The sequence below is a fragment of the Rana temporaria genome, chromosome 10, assembly GCF_905171775.1.
Source record: "Rana temporaria chromosome 10, aRanTem1.1, whole genome shotgun sequence".
NCBI lineage: Eukaryota > Metazoa > Chordata > Amphibia > Anura > Ranidae > Rana > Rana temporaria.
This window is the reverse complement of record NC_053498.1, coordinates 27,005,470-27,023,635: the sequence shown is the minus strand read 5'-3', so window position 1 is coordinate 27,023,635 and position 18,166 is coordinate 27,005,470. Positions and strand designations below refer to the sequence as shown.

General features: G+C 45.4%; 1 protein-coding gene across 3 annotated transcripts in view; it reads right to left on the bottom strand.

The window, feature by feature from the left end:
• LOC120916466 (carcinoembryonic antigen-related cell adhesion molecule 10-like) overlaps positions 1–5,082 on the bottom strand; it is a 107,014-nt gene extending 101,932 nt beyond the window's left edge. For 2 of the 3 annotated variants that reach the window (XM_040327446.1, XM_040327445.1), the window contains exon 1: positions 4,847–5,077. In XM_040327446.1, coding sequence (XP_040183380.1) covers positions 4,847–4,898 — 52 coding nt within the window. In that variant the 5' untranslated portion in view covers positions 4,899–5,077. Of the gene's footprint in view, positions 1–4,846 lie in introns of all 3 variants that reach the window. The other variant, XM_040327447.1, reaches the window with a different exon arrangement.
• Positions 5,083–18,166: the final 13,084 nt, after the last annotated feature.

The following is an 18,166-nucleotide window of genomic DNA, read 5'->3' as shown; positions in this document are numbered from 1 at the left end:
GGCGCAAAATCTTCCTGGATTCGTCTTAGAGCCAGGTAAGATACGGCGGCGTAGCGTATCTCTGATACGCTGCGCCAGGGCAATTCTATGTGAATCTGGCCCAGTATACCTGCATTGTTCCTGATCAAGCTTCCCGTTTGTCTGCCTTGCTTTGCTGTTGGATATCCCTGTGTATGACCCGGATCGGATATTGGACTATTCCCTGAACTCAGCGTCCTGGTAATAAGGCAGGCTACAGTATCTGTCTCCTAAACGGCAAGTAATCTGTTTGCACTGTTCCCGTCTGCCCCGGTGTGGTGGCCAGGCACTGTGTATAAGTCCTGGAGGCAACCAAGTACCGGTAGGCCTGCTTGTCTTAAAGCGGAATTCCACCCAATAATGTAACTTCCGCTTTTACCACTTAACCCCCGGACCATATTGCTGGTCAAAGACCAGAGCACTTTTTGCGATTCGGCACAGCGTCGCTTTAACTGACAATTGCGCGGTCATGCGACGTGGCTCCCATACAAAATTGGCGTCCTTTTTTCCCCACAAATAGAGCTTTCTTTTGGTGATATTTGATCACCTCTGCGGTTTTTAGTTTTTGCACTATAAACAAAAATAGAGCGAGAATTTTTAAAAAAAAAATATTTTTTCTTTTTGCTATCATAAATATCCCCCAAAAATATATAAAAAAAAAAACTATTCCTCAGTTTAGGCCGATACGTATTCTTCTACATATTTTTCGTAAAAAAATCGCAATAAGCGTTTATTGATTGGTTTGCGCAAAAGTTATAGCGTTTACAAAATAGGGGGTATTTTTATGGCATTTTTATAAATTTTTTTTTTTTTACTAGTAATGGCGGCGATCAGCGATTTTTTTTTTCCGGTGCTGCGACATTATGGCGGACACTTCGGACACTTTAGACACATTTTTGGGATAATTGGCATTTTTATAGCGATCAGTGCTATAAAAATGCATTGGATTACTATAAAAATGCCACTGGCAGTAAAGGGGTTAACACTGGGGGGCAGGGAAGGGGTTAATTATGTTCCCTGGGTGTGTTCTAACTGTAGGGGTGGTGGACTGACATGGGGAAATTACTGATTTTTTGATTATACATTTTATGAACAGAAGATCAGCATTTCTCTCCCTGACAGGACCGGGAGCTGTGTGTTTACACACACAGCTCCTGGTCCTCGCTCTGTAACAAGCGATTGCGTGTGCCCGACGGCGATCGCGGCATTGGGAGTTGGGGGAGAGCGGCGGTGCGCACGCGGCCCTAGTGGCCTGCGCGAGAGCCGACGTAAAATGACGGTGGCTGGTCGGCAACCAGTTAAGTGACGGCAACCCTCTGACATGCCACATTTGGCATGTAATTTTTTTGGGGGGTAGCGGATACCCTCTTTTCAGAGGCATCCAGCTTCCATTTCCTCCTGGGGCTCCATGGCGCCAGAAGGAAGTTCACCTCTTCCCCTCCCTCCCTTCAATCTTCTGGGACACGTCACAGGTCCCAGAAGACTGCCAAGCCAATCACAGCGTGCAATGCAGCAGAGTTGTTGAAGCTTGGAATAGGCTTCCAGCAGAGGTAGTGAGTCAGTCAACAGTACGTGGATTCAAACATGCTCGGGACAAACATGGATCTAGATCTATACTCAGACCAAACAAAAACATATACAAATTAAAAACAAAATGGGGCAGACTCGATGGACCATAGAGGGATATTCTTTGCTCATATTTCATGTCTGAGGTTTACGACCACTATAAGAATTTATACTTAGAATATTTATATATGTATACTGTATATATTATTTATTTTTTAACCAGAGTTTAGTGTCCTTTAAAAAAAATCCTTTAGTTCATAAGGTGCGAGTGTTGAAGTAGTTGATAAATAAAGCTAATATACAAGAAGCCGCTGTAGATTCCCTTTAACCACTTCCCATCCGTAGGACGTACCCATATGTTTTTTGATGGGAAGGGTGATATCTCGGTCATCATTGCAGTTGCAGCAATCAATGATCGAGATATAATTTATAGAGCCAACAATTCCCTTCCATGTAAGAGTAATCCTAGTGGCTACAGAGCACCAGGATTCACCAGTTGGTGACGTCACGAGAGGCGGGGTCACCTCCACCCCTTCCCTATATAAGAACTGTCACACAACGGAGTGGGCAGACCCCGCAAAGCATTTGTCGAGAGTGGACGTTTTTTTTTCTTTCTTTTCTCGGGTTGATTCTGTGGTGGGCATCATGATTGATTGATGATGGACCTACGTTGGGGGGGCATTTATTTTTTGTCTTTTAATAAATGAATTATCAAAAACTGCCTCCTGTCTTTATTCAATTTGACACTTTTTTGGTGAATGAGAAGGGTATTTACCCCATACTCATTCATATGGGGGAGGGGGTGGTATCTGGGGGCCCCCTTGTTAAATGATGCTTCCAGATTCCAATAAGCCCCCTGCCCACAGGCCCCCACAATCACCTGCCAGGGTTGTGGGGATGAGGCCCTTGTCCCCATTAACATGAGGACAAGGTGCTCTGCCCCCACCCCTTTCCCGACCTGCCAGGCTGCTTGCTTGGATAAGGGTCTGGTATGGATTTCGGGGGGGTTTTAAATGTTGGCATCGGGGCTGGCTAATCATTTTTTTCAATAGCAGGATGGCGGCCCAGTATCTCATAACAACAACCCTCACATTGCATAATCCTACTGTATACAGATCAGGGTGTGGTCTGGTCAGGAGGCTTGAACAGCATTTCGGGTCATGCAGGCAGGGCCGCCATCAGGGGGGTACAGGCAGTACACCTGTAAGGGGCCCGGAGGTCCCCAGGGGCCCGGATGGCAGCCCCTTTTAAAAAAATATATATATTTTTTATTTATTTATTTTTATTAAAGGGCCCAGAGGTCCCCAGGGCCCCGGATGGCTACTCCCCTTTTTTTATATATATATTTTTCTTTATTTCTTTCTCTATTCGCGGCAGCCCCCCCCCCCCCCGCTTCTCAATTTCAGGCGGCAGCAGAACCCCCCCCCCCCCCCCGGTTCTCTGCTCCAGGATGGCCAATGCAGGGCCACAACAGCTGTGAAGACAGATCTCATGATTTATATAGGAATGGATTCTATAAGCACCACATAATATAGGTGAAATACTTGCACGTTCTCCTGACAGATCCGGGTGTCATCAGATTATCAGAAAATGATTCAGAAGTCTATGTTAGGATTCATAGTTCCCCAGAAGTTAACTAGCATCAGCATGAGATGTATTAAAACAAACAACCCCGTATGTCGTACAATTCTTGTCATTCGCCCTCAGGGCACCAGCTTGAGTTTCCGCCACAGGTTGCCAAATAGTGCTATAAATAGTATTTATTGCATTGAATAGCTTTGTGAAATAATAACTCTGATCTTGGTCTGAGCTACATACCGTATATACTCGAGTATAAGCCGACCTGAATATAAACCGAGGCACCTAATTTTACCACAAAAAACTGGGAAAACGTATTGACTCGAGTATAAACCTAGGGGGCCGGATTCAGAAAGAAGATACGACGGCGTATCTCCTGATACGCCGTCGTATCAATGCGCCTGATTCATAGAATCAGTTACGCATAGATATGCCTAAGATCCAACAGGTGTAAGTGTCTAACACCGTGGGATCTTAGGCTGCAATTCCAGGCCGGCCGCTAGGTGGCGCTTCCGTATCTTTTACGCGTCGAGTATGCAAATGAGCATTTACGCCGATTCAGAAACGAACGACCGCCCCGGCGCTTTTTTTTTACGTCGTTTGCGTTCGGCTTTTCCCGGCAGAAAGTTACCCCTGCTATAGGAGGGGTAAGTGCGGCGTATCCTATGTTAAGTATGGCCGTCGTTCCCGCGCCGAGTTTTGAATTTTTTACGTCGTTTGCGTAAGTCATTCGCGAATACGGCCGGACGTAATTTACGTTAACGTTGAAACGTCATTTGGAGCAATGCACGCTGGGAAAATTTGCGGACGGCGCATGCGCTGTTCGATCGGCGCAGGGACGCCCCTGATTTAAATTTTAGACGCCCCTTAGCCGCAGAATTTGAATTTACGTTACGTCGCCGCAACTTTAGAGGCAGGTTCTTTCTGAATAAAGCACTTGCCTCAAAAACTTGCGGCGGCGTAACGTAAATCAGATCCGCTGACCTATCTGAATCTGGCCCAGGGTGTCCCATCTGCATGCCTCACTGTGCCTCACTGTGTCCATGTGCATGCCTCACTGTGCCCATGCCTCACTGTGCCCATGCCTTACGGTGTCTATACCTAGACTGACGTTTAACATAGGAGTCTCAGGAAGGGGTGCCCGGATTTGAAAAATCAGTGCTCCCCGGCCATAGGTCCCCCGGACAAAAAACTTGTAGAGGAAGAGTGGGGCTACATGTGTGCCAAGTTTGGGGTCCAGGGGGCCTATGGCCGGTACAGGTTCCTCAAAGTTAGGGATCAGGCGCAAAAAGGTGACTTGAGTATAAGCCGAGGGGGGCATTTTCAGCACAAAAAAATTGCTGAAAAACTCGCCTTATACTCGAGTATATACGGTACTTTTGTGTGTCCTACAAAAACCATACGGTACTTTTGTGTGTCCTACAAAAACCATACAGTACTTTTGTGTGTCCTACAAAAACCAACAGAGTCCAACCCAGAGCTAACAATTCAAAGGACATTGGAGCTTTTAGTTGCAGTAACAGCTACACTTCGCTATGCTGGTTATATTGAGATTATACAACCTGAGCTATACCAGAGTACTGAATATGACAAAGCCAGTTTTTTACAACTCTGGTAGAAACAGAGGATGTGCTGCCGCTTTTCAACAAAACCTGTAGATGTCTAAACATGCTTCGATCATTACCTGTGAGTAGACGGAGCCTGCGGCACGCAGTTGGTTCTTTCCCTCCCAGCATTGTAATGTAACGATGTACGAAACTTTCTGGGAGTGGCTTCTCTGGAGGGATTTCCCTCTGCTTCTGTCTTCTATTTTCAGGTAGAAACACTTCCTGGTCATTAAGGTAATACACTAAAGTATTGCGGTATAAGCAAATTGATCAGACAAACAGCCAGGTGCCAACTGGAGTGGACTAGGTGAAGGAAGGATAAATTGACAATGCAATATGATGGTAAAAGTATGTGCAATAGGAATTGAACAAGTCTAACAAGCAATACAACTATTGCAGTAACAGGACCGATTAGAAAAGCAGTTTCCCTAAAAGGCCACTAGGTGGCGGCACAGTACAGAATAATAGACTTCCAGAACAAAAAACTATAAGGAAGAATCTCTGTTTTGTATTTTTTTATGTTTTTTTATTTTTTTACTTATTAAATTGTCATATGAACAACTCTCATTACATGCTGTATAACAGAGTGCGCAAACTTACAAAGTCACTTAAGCATTTGTTTTGTGTAGAGTGAAATATACCCGGTTGATCCTGCCTTCCGCTGTCCCTCACTCTTCTCTGTGTCCCCACTGCAACCGGAGATTGTGTGGACCAGCTGGTGTTCTCTATGGAGCATGCTCAATTTCAGATCCCTTCTAAGCTTTTAGGGCCAGATTCACAGAAGAGATACGACGGCGTATCTATGCGGCTGATTCATAGAATCAGTTCCGCATAGATAGCCCTAAGATCCGACAGGTGTAATTGACTTACACCATTGGATCTTAGGATGCAAGTCTAGGCCGGCCGCTAGGTGTCGATTCCATTGCGGTCGGCGTAGAATATGCAAATGACTAGTTACGGCGATTCACGAACGTCCGCGTTACCCGTCGCTCTAACTTTACGTCGTTTCCGTCGAGAAAACTAAGGCTGCCCTCTAGGTGGACTAGCCAATGTTAAGTATGGCCGTCGTTCCCGCGTCGAAATTTGAAAAATCACGTCGCTTGCGTAAGTCGTCCGTGAATGGCGCTGGACGCCATTTACGTTAACGTCGAAACCAATGACGTCCTTGCGACGTCATTTAGCGCAATGCACGTTGGGAAATTTTCCCGACGGAGCATGCGCAGTACGTTCGGCGCGGAAACGCGCCTAATTTAAATGGTGCCCGCCCCATTTGAATTAGGCGGGCTTGCGCCGAGCGCATTTACGTTACACCGCCGCAAGTTTACAGGTAAGAGCTTTGTGAATCAGGCACTTTAAACTTGCAGCGGTGTAATGTAAATGGGATACGTTACGCCACCGCTGCGTAACGCAAATATCTGTGAATCTGGCCCTTAATTTCCTCCTTTTTCTTATCTGTGCAGCCCATGTGACTATAGAGTAACCATAGTTACGCAGCGCAATTGCTTAGTTGCGCCGGCGTAACGACTTTTCTGTATTCAGAAAGCTTGTTACGCCGACTGCAGCCTAAGATATGACTGGCATAAGGCTCTTATGCCGTCGTATCGTAGGCTGCATTCTTACGATGGCCGCTAGGTGGCGTTCCCGTAGTGGTCAGCGTAGAGTATGCAAATTGCATACTAACGCCGATTCACAGCCGTACGCGTGCCCTACGTACGCAGTTTACATCGTTTACGTTCGTCGGGTTCTGCGTAAGGCTGCTCCTGCTGTTAGCAGGGGCCGCCAATGCTAAGTATACCCGTCGTTCCCGCGTTGCGATGTTTGAAAATTACGTTGTTTGCGTAAGTGAATCGTGAATGGCGCTGGACGCCATTTACATTCACGTTGAAGCAAATGACGTCCTTGCGACGTCATTTGCCGCAATGAACGTCGGGAAAGTTTCCCGACGGAGCATGCGCACTACGTTCGGCGCGGGAACGCGCCTAATTTAAATGATCCACGCCCCCTACAGGATCATTTAAATTACGCGCCCTTACGCCGGGCATTTTTAAGGAGTGCCCGCGCAAATTACGTAGCTACTGCTTCATGAATGAAGCGTAGCGCACGTAATTTACGGAGGCGCAGCGTTAAAACAGTACGCTGCGCCTCCGTAAGAGGGCGCAATTCATACCTGAATCCACCCCTGTGTGTCTAAAACCCCTCAGCACCAATCATTTTCGTTTTCCTAACCATCACTGCCCTGTATTGGCTCTGTACATCACAGAAGCAGGAAACAACATGCATAAACAAACTAGAAACTACAGATACATTATATGATTCATTTTTATCTATTTTTAATCATTCTTAAAAGGAATCAGTTAACTATTATGTCTCTATACCCTGTAAACAGTCATTTCAGCAAAAAAAAAAAAAAAAAAAAAGTTTCCTTTACAACTCCTTTAATAAAGATTTATTAGGAGCTATAAACATGCTTGTTTTATTATATGTATTTTATTTGAATGGCTCTTCTCTCTCTTTTTTTTTTTTTTAGTCATGTGACCGGCAGAGCATAATTCAGGGCTGACCAGACACAGATTCGCATTGTAGAGAGCATACTTCAGTAGAGCAATAGAAGTCCCTCCCAAAGATTTCGCTGCAGATTTCAAAGAACAGGGAGAGATCATGTGACCACACAACAGCGTTACAGGAATAAGGTACTTAGAGAATTAAAAAAATAATAATAATACAGTGGAATTATATGCGTATATATTATTTATGTGAATGAATTATGGCAATTAACACTTCTCTGTTTTGTATCACTTTAATTTTGTGTGCTTACAACCAGAGGCGTTGCTAGGGGGGTGCGGTCCGCACCGGGTAACACCCGCTAGAGGGGTGACACCATCCCGTTTTTTTTTTTTTTTTTTAGCTGACATGCCCAGCCTGCCCTGTATCACCCCAGCCTGCTCTGTGCCACCCCAGCCTGCTCTGTGCCACCCCAGCCTGCCCTGTACCACCCCAAACAGCCCTATACCACCCAGCCTGCCCTGTGCCACCACAGCCTGCCCTGTACCCCCCCAAACAGCCCTATACCACCCCAGCCTGCCCTGTACCCCCCCAAACAGCCCTGTACCACCCCAGCCTGCCCTGTACCACCCCACCTGCCTTGTACCACCCAGCCTGCCCGGTGCCACCCCAGCCTGCACTGTACCACCCCAGCCTGCCCTGTACCACCCTAAACTTTCCCATGCCACCCCAACTTGCCCTGTACCACCCCAACTTGCCCTGTACCACCCCAATCTGCCCTACGGCACCATAACTTGCCCTATACCACCCAAAACCTGCCCAATGCCACCCTAACTTGCCCTGTACCACCCCAACCTTTCCCATGCCATCCCAACTTGCCCTATGCCACCCTATCTTGCACTATACCACCCCAACCTGCCCTGTACCACCCTAACTTGCCCAATACCACCCCAACCTTCCCTATGCAACCCTAACTTGCCCTATACCACCCCAAACTACCCTATATCACCCCAACATGCCCTATACCACCTTAACCTGTCCTATACCACCCCACTACACCAACCTGCCACTATACCACTCTATACTACCCTAACCTGCCACTATACTGCCCTATACTATCATTTACAGGGGCTGGTTTGGGGTGCACCCCGTGCCCGTGCGCTGCCTGCTTGGTGCTGGGCAGCCTAGACAGAGGGGGGGGGGCACCATTTTTTCCCGCACGGGTGACACCAACCCTAGTGACGCCACTGCTTACAACTGCTAAAGCTGCTCTGTGTCAACAGCACACTGGGGAGCTAGACCGCTGTTTCCACATGGAGCACATCGCACTGGGTCTCCAGTGGTCTGACACAGTGCTCCTATCAAAACTACTCTGGAGAACCAGAATTATCTAGGCCAGTGTTTCTCAACTTTTTTACCCCAGAGGAAACCTTAAATTCATCTTCAGGTCTAGGGGAACCCTTGCTAAAACCAATTCATTGGAGGTCAGTGAGAAAAAATGGTCCTTACCATGGGCGTAGCATAAGGGGTTGCAGGGGTCACAATCTCAACCCCACCCCTAGCTCCAGGGGGCACCAGCAGCCTCCCTGTCATTATCATATCCTCCACAAAGTCCAGCTCCGATCTGCCCTAGGACCCCACAGCCATGCTCCAGTAGTAGGCTTCTTCTTTGCCTTCCACAGTCCACACCCCTCCAATCTCATTGGCTGGGGAGAAGCTGTGAATCATTTCCTGAATGGAGAGGAACACGAGGTGAGAACAGCCCAGGATGGGGAAGTGTCTGTGCTGTGTGCTGGCAACATGGAACGGTAACCGTGCTTAGCGAGGCAAGAGGAGGAGAGTGCCGTCCTATAGCCACGATGGGGCCGATGTCACTGGTGAGGTAAGACACCGCTCAGTGTCTCCTAGTCACCAGCTGGGATTCTCTGTACCCCCCCCCCCCCACCCGGGGATGTCCGCTTACCCCACTTCCCTAACAACTGGGCACCCACCCAGGATTGGCCCTGAGTGTCCGTGTGCAGACACCTTGCATCGGGGGGAGGAACATGCCTCCCCTCTTGCTCCCCCATGCACACGCCCATGGTTCCATGGAACTCTGGTTGAGAATGTCTGATCTAGGCTATGGTTTTATTTTGTATGTCTACAGATGATAAAAGTGGATTATTAAGAGGTAGGATAGGAAAAGTGTTGATGTCTTTGATCTTGAGTGTCGAGGAGTTGAGTAGATCGCATAACAAGAATATCATAGGCTACATGAAAACAAACAAATGGATCCTACAACAAATGAAGCCCAACCTTTCACCAGAGGTCCAGATGACTAACCTTAAGCTGCCTTATTTTGAACATTTGAGAAGAACCATCTTACTGGAAATGACTAGGGATGAGCCCGTTGTCCGAGTCGAACACAAGTTCAACTCGAACATCGGGTGTTCGCTGAATAGCGAACATTATGCCGTGTTCGTGGCAAATTCGAAAGGCGTGGAACACCGTTTAAAAGTCTATGGGATATTAAAGTGAGCACTTTTGTTTTTTCATGTTAAAAGCTTATATGCATGATATTGTCATAAAAAAGTGTTTGGAGACCTGGGTCCTGTCCCAAGGGACGTATCAATGCAAAAAAAGTTTTAAAAACTGAAATTTTTCGGGAACAGTGATTTTAATAATGCTTAAAGTGAAACAATAAAAATGAAATATTCCTTAAAATTTCGTACCTGGGGGTGTCTATAATATGCCTGTAAAGTGGTGCATTTTTCCAGTGTTTAGAAAAGTCCTGCAGTAAATTGACATTTCTAATGGGAAAAAAGTCATTTAAAACTGATCGCGGGACAAGAGAGCAACCCCCCTTCCTGAACTGTACCAGGCCACATGCCCCGAGAAGTGATGGAGTAGAACTTTTAATTTGGGAGACCTATTGAAAAAAGTTGACAATGTACAACAAAATGATTTAGACCAGTGGTTTAACCACTTCAATACCAGGCACTTTCGCCTCCTTCCTGCCCAGGACAGTTTTGAGCTTTCAGCGCTGTCGCACTTTGAATGACAAGTACGCAGTCATGCAACACTGTACCCAAACTAAATTTTTATCCTTTTCTTCCCACATATAGAGCTTTCTTTTGATGGTATTTGATCACCTCTGCGTTTTTTTTATTTTTTGCTAAACAACTAAAAAAGACCAACATTTTTGAAAAAAATGTTTTTCTTAGTTTCTGTTATAAAATGTTGCTTTCTCCTTCACTGATGAGTTGGCACTGATGAGTTGGCACTGATGAGTTGGCACTGATGAGTTGGCACTGATGAGTTGGCACTGATGAGTTGGCACTGATGAGTTGGCACTGATATGTAGAATTGATAGGCACCGATAGGCGGCACTGGTATGCAGCACTGATGGGCACAGATAGGTGGCACTGATATGCAGCACTGATGGGCACTAATGGGGGCACTGATTGACACTAATAGATGGCACTGATGGTCAGCACTGATTGGGTAGGTACTGGACAGGTGTTAATGCTGGGCACTGATTGGCACTGTGATGGACACTGGCACTATGGTGGGCACTGATTTGCACTGTGGTGGTCACTGATTGGCACTTGGGCACTGAGAGGGGGTTATGATGGGGCACAGACTGAGACTCAATGTGCCGATTATCAGCACAGACCCCTCCTCTGACAGGGAGAGCCGCCGATTGGCTCTCCCTGTCAGGGCGAACTGAGGAATGCCATTTACCAGCCCTTCCTGGTTCACGCTGTGATTGGTCACAGCTGATCACGTGGTAAGAAGCCTCTGTCAGCGGCTTCTTACCACGATCGGAGATGCAGTGTGTCAGACTGACACGCCACACTCGCGATCGCCACGATGCGCACCCCCAGGGACGTCATATGACGCCCAGTCAGGATAACAGAACCACTTCCCGGCCGTCATTCTGCATATGGCGGGCAGAAAGTGGTTAAACAGCTTAAAACCTCCATGGACAAACAGTTACGCACCTGGTGGGATATTGTCACATTGGAACAGTACATTCGTGACCAAATAACACCTAGAAGCCTGAGATGAGACTTATGCCCAAATGACATAACGGTTGAGCAGCATTTAACTCAAGAATAGAGTTTTTTAACCAATGTGAGAAAAAGCTGATGGGAATTATTATACATGGAAAAAATAAATGTTCCTGGACTGCCACACTCTGATAGGCGATTTATTGAAACAAAATGAACAAAGGATAAAATCCAAAGCTGTATAACATCCAAAAATTCATGCAACACTGCAATCAATGGTAGAAAGTGGACATAGGGGACAAAAAAGCTAACATGTTTCACATCATGGATAGATGCTTAGTCAAGTGAATTATTATACACAGGAGAAAATGTAAACAAACAAATATAGAGCAGAACATTTCTGAACTAAAGGGGCTTATGTCCCCCTTTATGAATACAGCCAAATCATAGTTCCCAACTGTCCCTGATTTCGAGGGACTGTCCCTGATTTAGAGTAATGTCCCTCTGTCCCTCATTCCTCCTCATTTTGGTCTGATCTATAGAGTTGTATATAAAATGCACTTTTTATCTATCAAAGTGTTTTCCAGCCCTAAACCTTTCATCTGATTTCTAAATTACCGCATTTGTAAATTCCAAAAGACAATATAAAAGAAATAGTAGTGGTAAAAAAAGCACATGTGGGTTTACCCAATCTTGTTTTTTTGTACATTTCTCCTTTAAGAGGGCGTGGCAAGGGGCGTGTCCTATGCCTGCATACTTTTGTTGATAGGTGTCCCTCATTCCCATCTCAGAAAGTTGGGAGGTATGCCGAATACCAAGAAAAACAATCAAAATTGCAAGAAGCTGTACAAAAAATAGACAATGACACTAAAATTTCAAAAGTACCGTGGAGACAAAAAAGATTATGCCAATAATAAGATCTATAAGTGGAAAGATAATACGAATGCAGAAACTGAGACTAACCCTGTAGAAAATGTACCTTGTAAATGGATATAAATAGGATTACGTTTCGGATGTCCATTTCACCTAGGTGAGGCATTGGGCCGGAGTTGCTCCCAGTACTCGGGAGGTATCGGTGTTTGAGCTCAAAATGCTTCTAATTAGGAGATGGAGGTAAATGTGTCCCTTTTCTGGCTGTACCAGGGCCGATCCTAGGGTCACAGGCGCCTGGATGCAGAAATATTTCTGGTGCCCCCATATGGGCGTGGTCATTTGACTAACTCCTCCCCTTTTACAAATGTTTAATTGGCAATGACCCAAACACAGAGATGCCCCCCCCCCCCCCCCACAAAGTATTCATTAACCTGGGATGATCTCTTAAGAATAAACAAAATACAGGAAGAGAAGCAGATACTTTATTGGGACCTAGAGGGGGTCCTCTCTGATGGACACAGAGGGTTCCTGTTAGTCTGTTAGAAAGACCCCCAGACATACTACAGACATGGTAAAGGAGATGATCAGAGACTGCAGATATAATACAGGAAATGGTCAGAGACTGCAAACACAGTACAGAAGATGGTCAGAGACTGCAGATATAATACAGGAAATGGTCAGATACTGCAGACATAGTACAGGAGATGATCAGAGACTGCAGACATGATATAGGAGATGATCAGAGACTGCAGACATGATATAGGAGATGATCAGAGACTGCAAACACAGTACAGGAGATGGTCAGAGACTGAAGCCATAGTACAGGAGATGGTTAGAGCCTGCAGACATAGTGCAGGAGATAGCACCTGAAAAATGGGCTATCTGCAATCCCAGCGTGAGAGCCCCAGTGCGCTGGCAGGACGTCAAAACAAAATCCTGCAAGTAGCTTCTTTGAGGTGCTTTAGGAGTGGTGTATACACCACTCTTCTTACCCATCTTCTTGCCAAAATAGGATGAAAAAAGTCAAATTCATTTATTTTTTAATTTTCCTTGCATGTGATTGGGTATTCTTTGTAAAGTGAAGCTTCACCTCATTTACTAAGCTCTGGAGCAACTGCACTTGTAACGTGCACAGTCTATTTGCCTTTAGTAAAGGTACAATTTATTTTTCTTAAATGGCTTCCTTTACCTTTAAATAGTCCTCCTTCACTTACCTCATCAGCGTCCTGACTCTCCTCTAGTCCAAGGGAGGGGGGCCAGCACGACACTCCACACCAGGGAGAAAGCCTTGCATTACTGTGTGGAGTTACAGACAGAAGATCAGGAAGTGAGGATTTCTCAGAAGAAATAAGGACATTTAAAAGCAAAATGGAAGGATGAGGTAAGTGAAGGAGGACTGCACTAAGGTAAAGGAAGCTATTTAGGGAAAATAATCTAACTTTACAACTCCTTTAACCTCCCTGGCGGTATGATTCTTTCAGAAAAAAGGTACTGAAAGCGGTACCATTATTTGCAAGGAAATTTGGCGTTTTACACTGTAGGCCTGTAATTCTTAGGAATAACTCACTTAAATCTGTCCAAACAAGAGTCTAGTAGGCATCCCGGGTATGACATTTTTTTAAAAACAAAATGATAAATTATAATATAATAAATAATTATAACAAGTAATAATATAATTATAATAAAAATTATTCAATAATGTAATCAACTCAAAATCACTGAAATTTTCTCAGTTGCAGAATTGTCGCTGTCATTACTTTTATTTTTTTATGACGAATTTCCCCACAAATCGCTATCGCACAATTCTGCAAGTGATTATAATTTATTATCGCTGTTTTCTAGCTGCTCTAAAACCATTTTTGACATAAAGGGACACTTTTGGTTGCTATGGACAATCTACAGTTTGCAGGCAGAAAGAACCGTTTTTATTATATAAAAGTACATGCAGGACACTGGGCAGACCACTAGGGACAAGGGGGGTGTGTATTTTTTACATACAGTACTGTAATCTATAAGATTACAGTATACTGTATGTAATGTGTTTGTTTACGTTTTTGAATTTGGCGCGGTTCTCCACCCCCGTGCATCGTAACGTCGCAGGGAATGGAGATCGGCGACACAGGAGGACGCTGTGTGAATCGAGCGAGGTCCCGCTCGCTCACACAGTGCGGTGGCATCGCTGGATCCAGGGACAAGGTAAGTAAACACTGCCTGTGGATCCAGCGAGGCGAGCCCGAGTCTGACTCGGGGATACCACTTTTGGTATAAAAATCTTACCCCGAGTCAGACTCGGGAATACCGCCAGGGGGGTTAACCTCATCTGTAGCCGAAATGAAACAGAAACTTAGTAATAATAAAAATAACACAACTCACAACAGTACATTCTAGCCTGATTATTTCACCAAATACTGTAACATGATTACACACATGAAGCTGCCGTCTTGTATGTAGTATTACACATTGAACACTGATCTGAAAACATGAATGATACCCATGGACTCACGTCACATCTACCAGGACGTGAAATACACCTTGGGCTAGCCTGGTACTGTACTAGCACTAAAATGCCACTAGATGGAAGTAAAGTACAAGCTTGTAAAGTGCATAATTGCATAATTGTTATACAAAGAAACAAGTGGACAATATACAAAAAAAAAAGTAACAGTAAGACTGAGATCAGATTATTTACATCGAATATCATTATGAATTGTGCATGAGCTGCCTGTGCGCCCTGTGATCATTGAGAAAATGAGACTCAGCTGATCATAGATCGAAGTAAGGGGCCAATCTCGACCACTTACAACTTGATCAGCTGTCAGCCAATGACAGCTGATCATCACGTGATGTAAACAGAACCAGTAATTGGCTATTTTTTTTCCCTCACGCTGACAGCCTGAGGAGAAAAAAAAACCTGATCACGGCTTCTGTCAGAGGGACATCGGTCCCAAACATGGAGAGCCACCGCCTCCTCATCTGTGCCCACCAGTGTTGTGTGAACGTTCTCAGCGTCATATCCAGAGGTTGTCTTTGGGAAATGGACGTATGAGTGCTGCCAGCATTGCAGAGGTTGCCAGAGGACCATATGTGGCACACTGCATCAAATTGGTCTGCATGGCTGTCATCCCAGAAAGAAGCCTCTTCTAAAGATGACGCACAAAAAAGCCTGCAAACAGTTTGCTGAAGACAAGCAGACTAAGGACATGGATTATTAGAACCGTGTCCTGTGGTCTGAAGAGACCGAGATAAACTTATTTAGTTCAGATGGTGTCAAGTGTGTGTGGCGGCAACCAGGTGAATTGTACAAAGACAAGTGTGTCTTGCCTACAGTCAAGCATGGTGGTGGGAATGTCATAGTCTGGGGCTGCATGAGTGCTGCCGTCACTGGGGAGCTACAGATCATTGAAGGAACCATGAACGCCAACATGTACTGTGACATACTGAAGCAGAGCATGATCCCCTCCCTTCAGAGACTGGGCCGCAGGGCAGTATTCCAACATGATAACGACCCCAAACACACCTCCAAGGCCCCGTACACACGACCAAACATGTATGCTGAACATGTCCGAGCGCCCGCCGTCCCTCGCATGCGTCGAATGACTTCGACGCATGCGTGGAAGCCTTTAAATGGCAGGCCCGCCCACGTCGCCGCGCCATCGCCGCGTCATCATCGCGGCGACGACGCGGACACGCCCCGCGTAATGTTTATGCGCAGGCTTCTGTACGATGGTTAGTACAGCCATCGTACAGAAGCCCTCTGGCAGGCATGTACGGTGAAAACGGTCCGACGGACCGGTTTCACCGTACATGTTTGCTCGTTAGTACCCGGCCCAAGACGACCACTTGCTAAAGAAGGTGAGGGCGAAGGTGATGGACTGGCCAAGCATGTCTCCAGACCTAAACCCTATTGAGCATCTGTGGGACATCCTCAAACAGAAGGTGGAGGAGTGATGTCGTCATGGAGGAGGGGAAGAGGACTCCAGTGGCAACCTGTGAAGCTCTGGTGAACTCCATGCCTAAGAAGGTTAAGGTAGTGCTTAAAAATAACGGTGGCCGCACAAAATATTGACACTTTGGGCCCAATTTGGACATTTTCACCTAGGGGTGTACTCACTTGTTGCAAGCGGTTTAGACATCAATGGCTGTGTGTTGAGTTATTTTGGGGGGACAGCAAATTTACATTGCTACAATGTAAAGTAGTGAGTGTACAGATTGTATAACAATGTGTAATTTCTTCAGTGTTGTTAATTAAACATTAACATTAAAAGATATAATAACATATTTACAAAAATGTGAGGGGTGTTCTCACTTTTGTGAGATACTGTATCTCTGGTGTTAATACTTTCCATATAGAATTATCCATTATTTATATTTGCTTTGCTTTGGATTGTGCATGTACAGTATTATTTTGGCCTCTGATATTCCTAATGTGATATTATCCTAGAAAATGCGACACTACAAAGTTGGACTTCCTAGTTTATGACTATTTGTGACGATTACATTATCCATAGTTCACTTCACAGATGCTCTGCTTTTAACGCATACAGGATCTGGATGCGGTTAAGCTAACAGTAGTGTCATTGTAGGTTCAGATGTGTCTTCCTCTCACTCTTCATGAATATTTCAGCAGCCCATGTGTTTGTCTGGGTTTCCTCTGGTTCTTTGGCTTCCAATCACAGCCCAAAATACACCAGTAGGTTCAAAGACCAGCCCATGTAAAAAATTTGCTTTTCAGTGTTGAGTTGCAGCATCCTGACATTTATTTTGTGCTTCTGAGTTGAAATGGTTGCCATAAACTTCACAGGGAAGCAATAGTCATTTTACATATTTGCGTAAATGTGGTCAGTTTAACCACTTCCCGACCGCCGCATGTACATATATGTCGGCAGAATGGCACGGACAGGCACATTGGCGTACCTGTACGTCCCTGCCTAGACGTGGGTCGGGGGTCCGATCGGGACCCCCCCCGCTACACGCGGCGGTCGGGTTCCCTCGGGGAGCGATCCGGGACGACGGCGCGGCTATTTGTTTATAGCCGCTCCATCGCGATCGCTCCCCAGAGCTGAAGAACGGGGAGAGCCGTATGTAAACACGGCTTCCCCATGCTTCACTATGGCGCTGCATCGATCGAGTGATCCCCTTTATAGGGGAGACTCGATCGATTGACGTCATTCCTACAGCCACACCCCCCTACAGTTGTAAACACACACTAAGTGTACACTAAATCCTACAGCGCCCCCTGTGTTTAACTCCCAAACTGCAACTGTCATTTTCACAATAAAGAATGCAATTTAAATGCATTTTTTGCTGTGAAAATGACAATGGTCCCAAAAATTTGTCAAAATTGTCCGAAGTGTCTGCCATAATGTCGCAGTCACGAAAAAAATCGCTGATCGCCGCCATTAGTAGTAAAAAAAATAAATAAATAATAAAAATGCAATAAAACTATCCCCTATTTTGTAAACGCTATAAATTTTGCGCAAACCAATCGATAAACGTTAATTGCGATTTTTTTTTTTTGACCAAAAATAGGTAGAAGAATACGTATCGGCCTAAACTGAGGGGAAAAAAAAGTTTTATATATGTTTTTGGGGGATATTTATTATAGCAAAAAGTAAAAAATTGAATTTTTTTCAAAATTGTCGCTCTATTTTTGTTTATAGCGCAAAAAATAAAAACCGCCGAGGTGATCAAATACCACTAAACGAAAGCTCTATTTGTGGGGAAAAAAGGACGCCAATTTTGTTTGGGAGCCACGTCGCACGACCGCGCAATTGTCTGTTAAAGCGACGCAGTCCCGAACTGTAAAAACACCTTGGGTCTTTAGACAGCATATTGGTCCGGGGCTTAAGTGGTTAATGTAAGGTTTTTAAAAACGTTGGCCCGGATTCACAAAGACTTACGCCGACGTATCTAATGATACGCCGCGTAAGTCCACAGATGCACCGTCGTATCTATGCGCTTGATTCTGCAAAGGAGATACGCCTGAATTTCGGCTCCATCCGACCGACGTAAGTCTCCTACGCCGTCGTA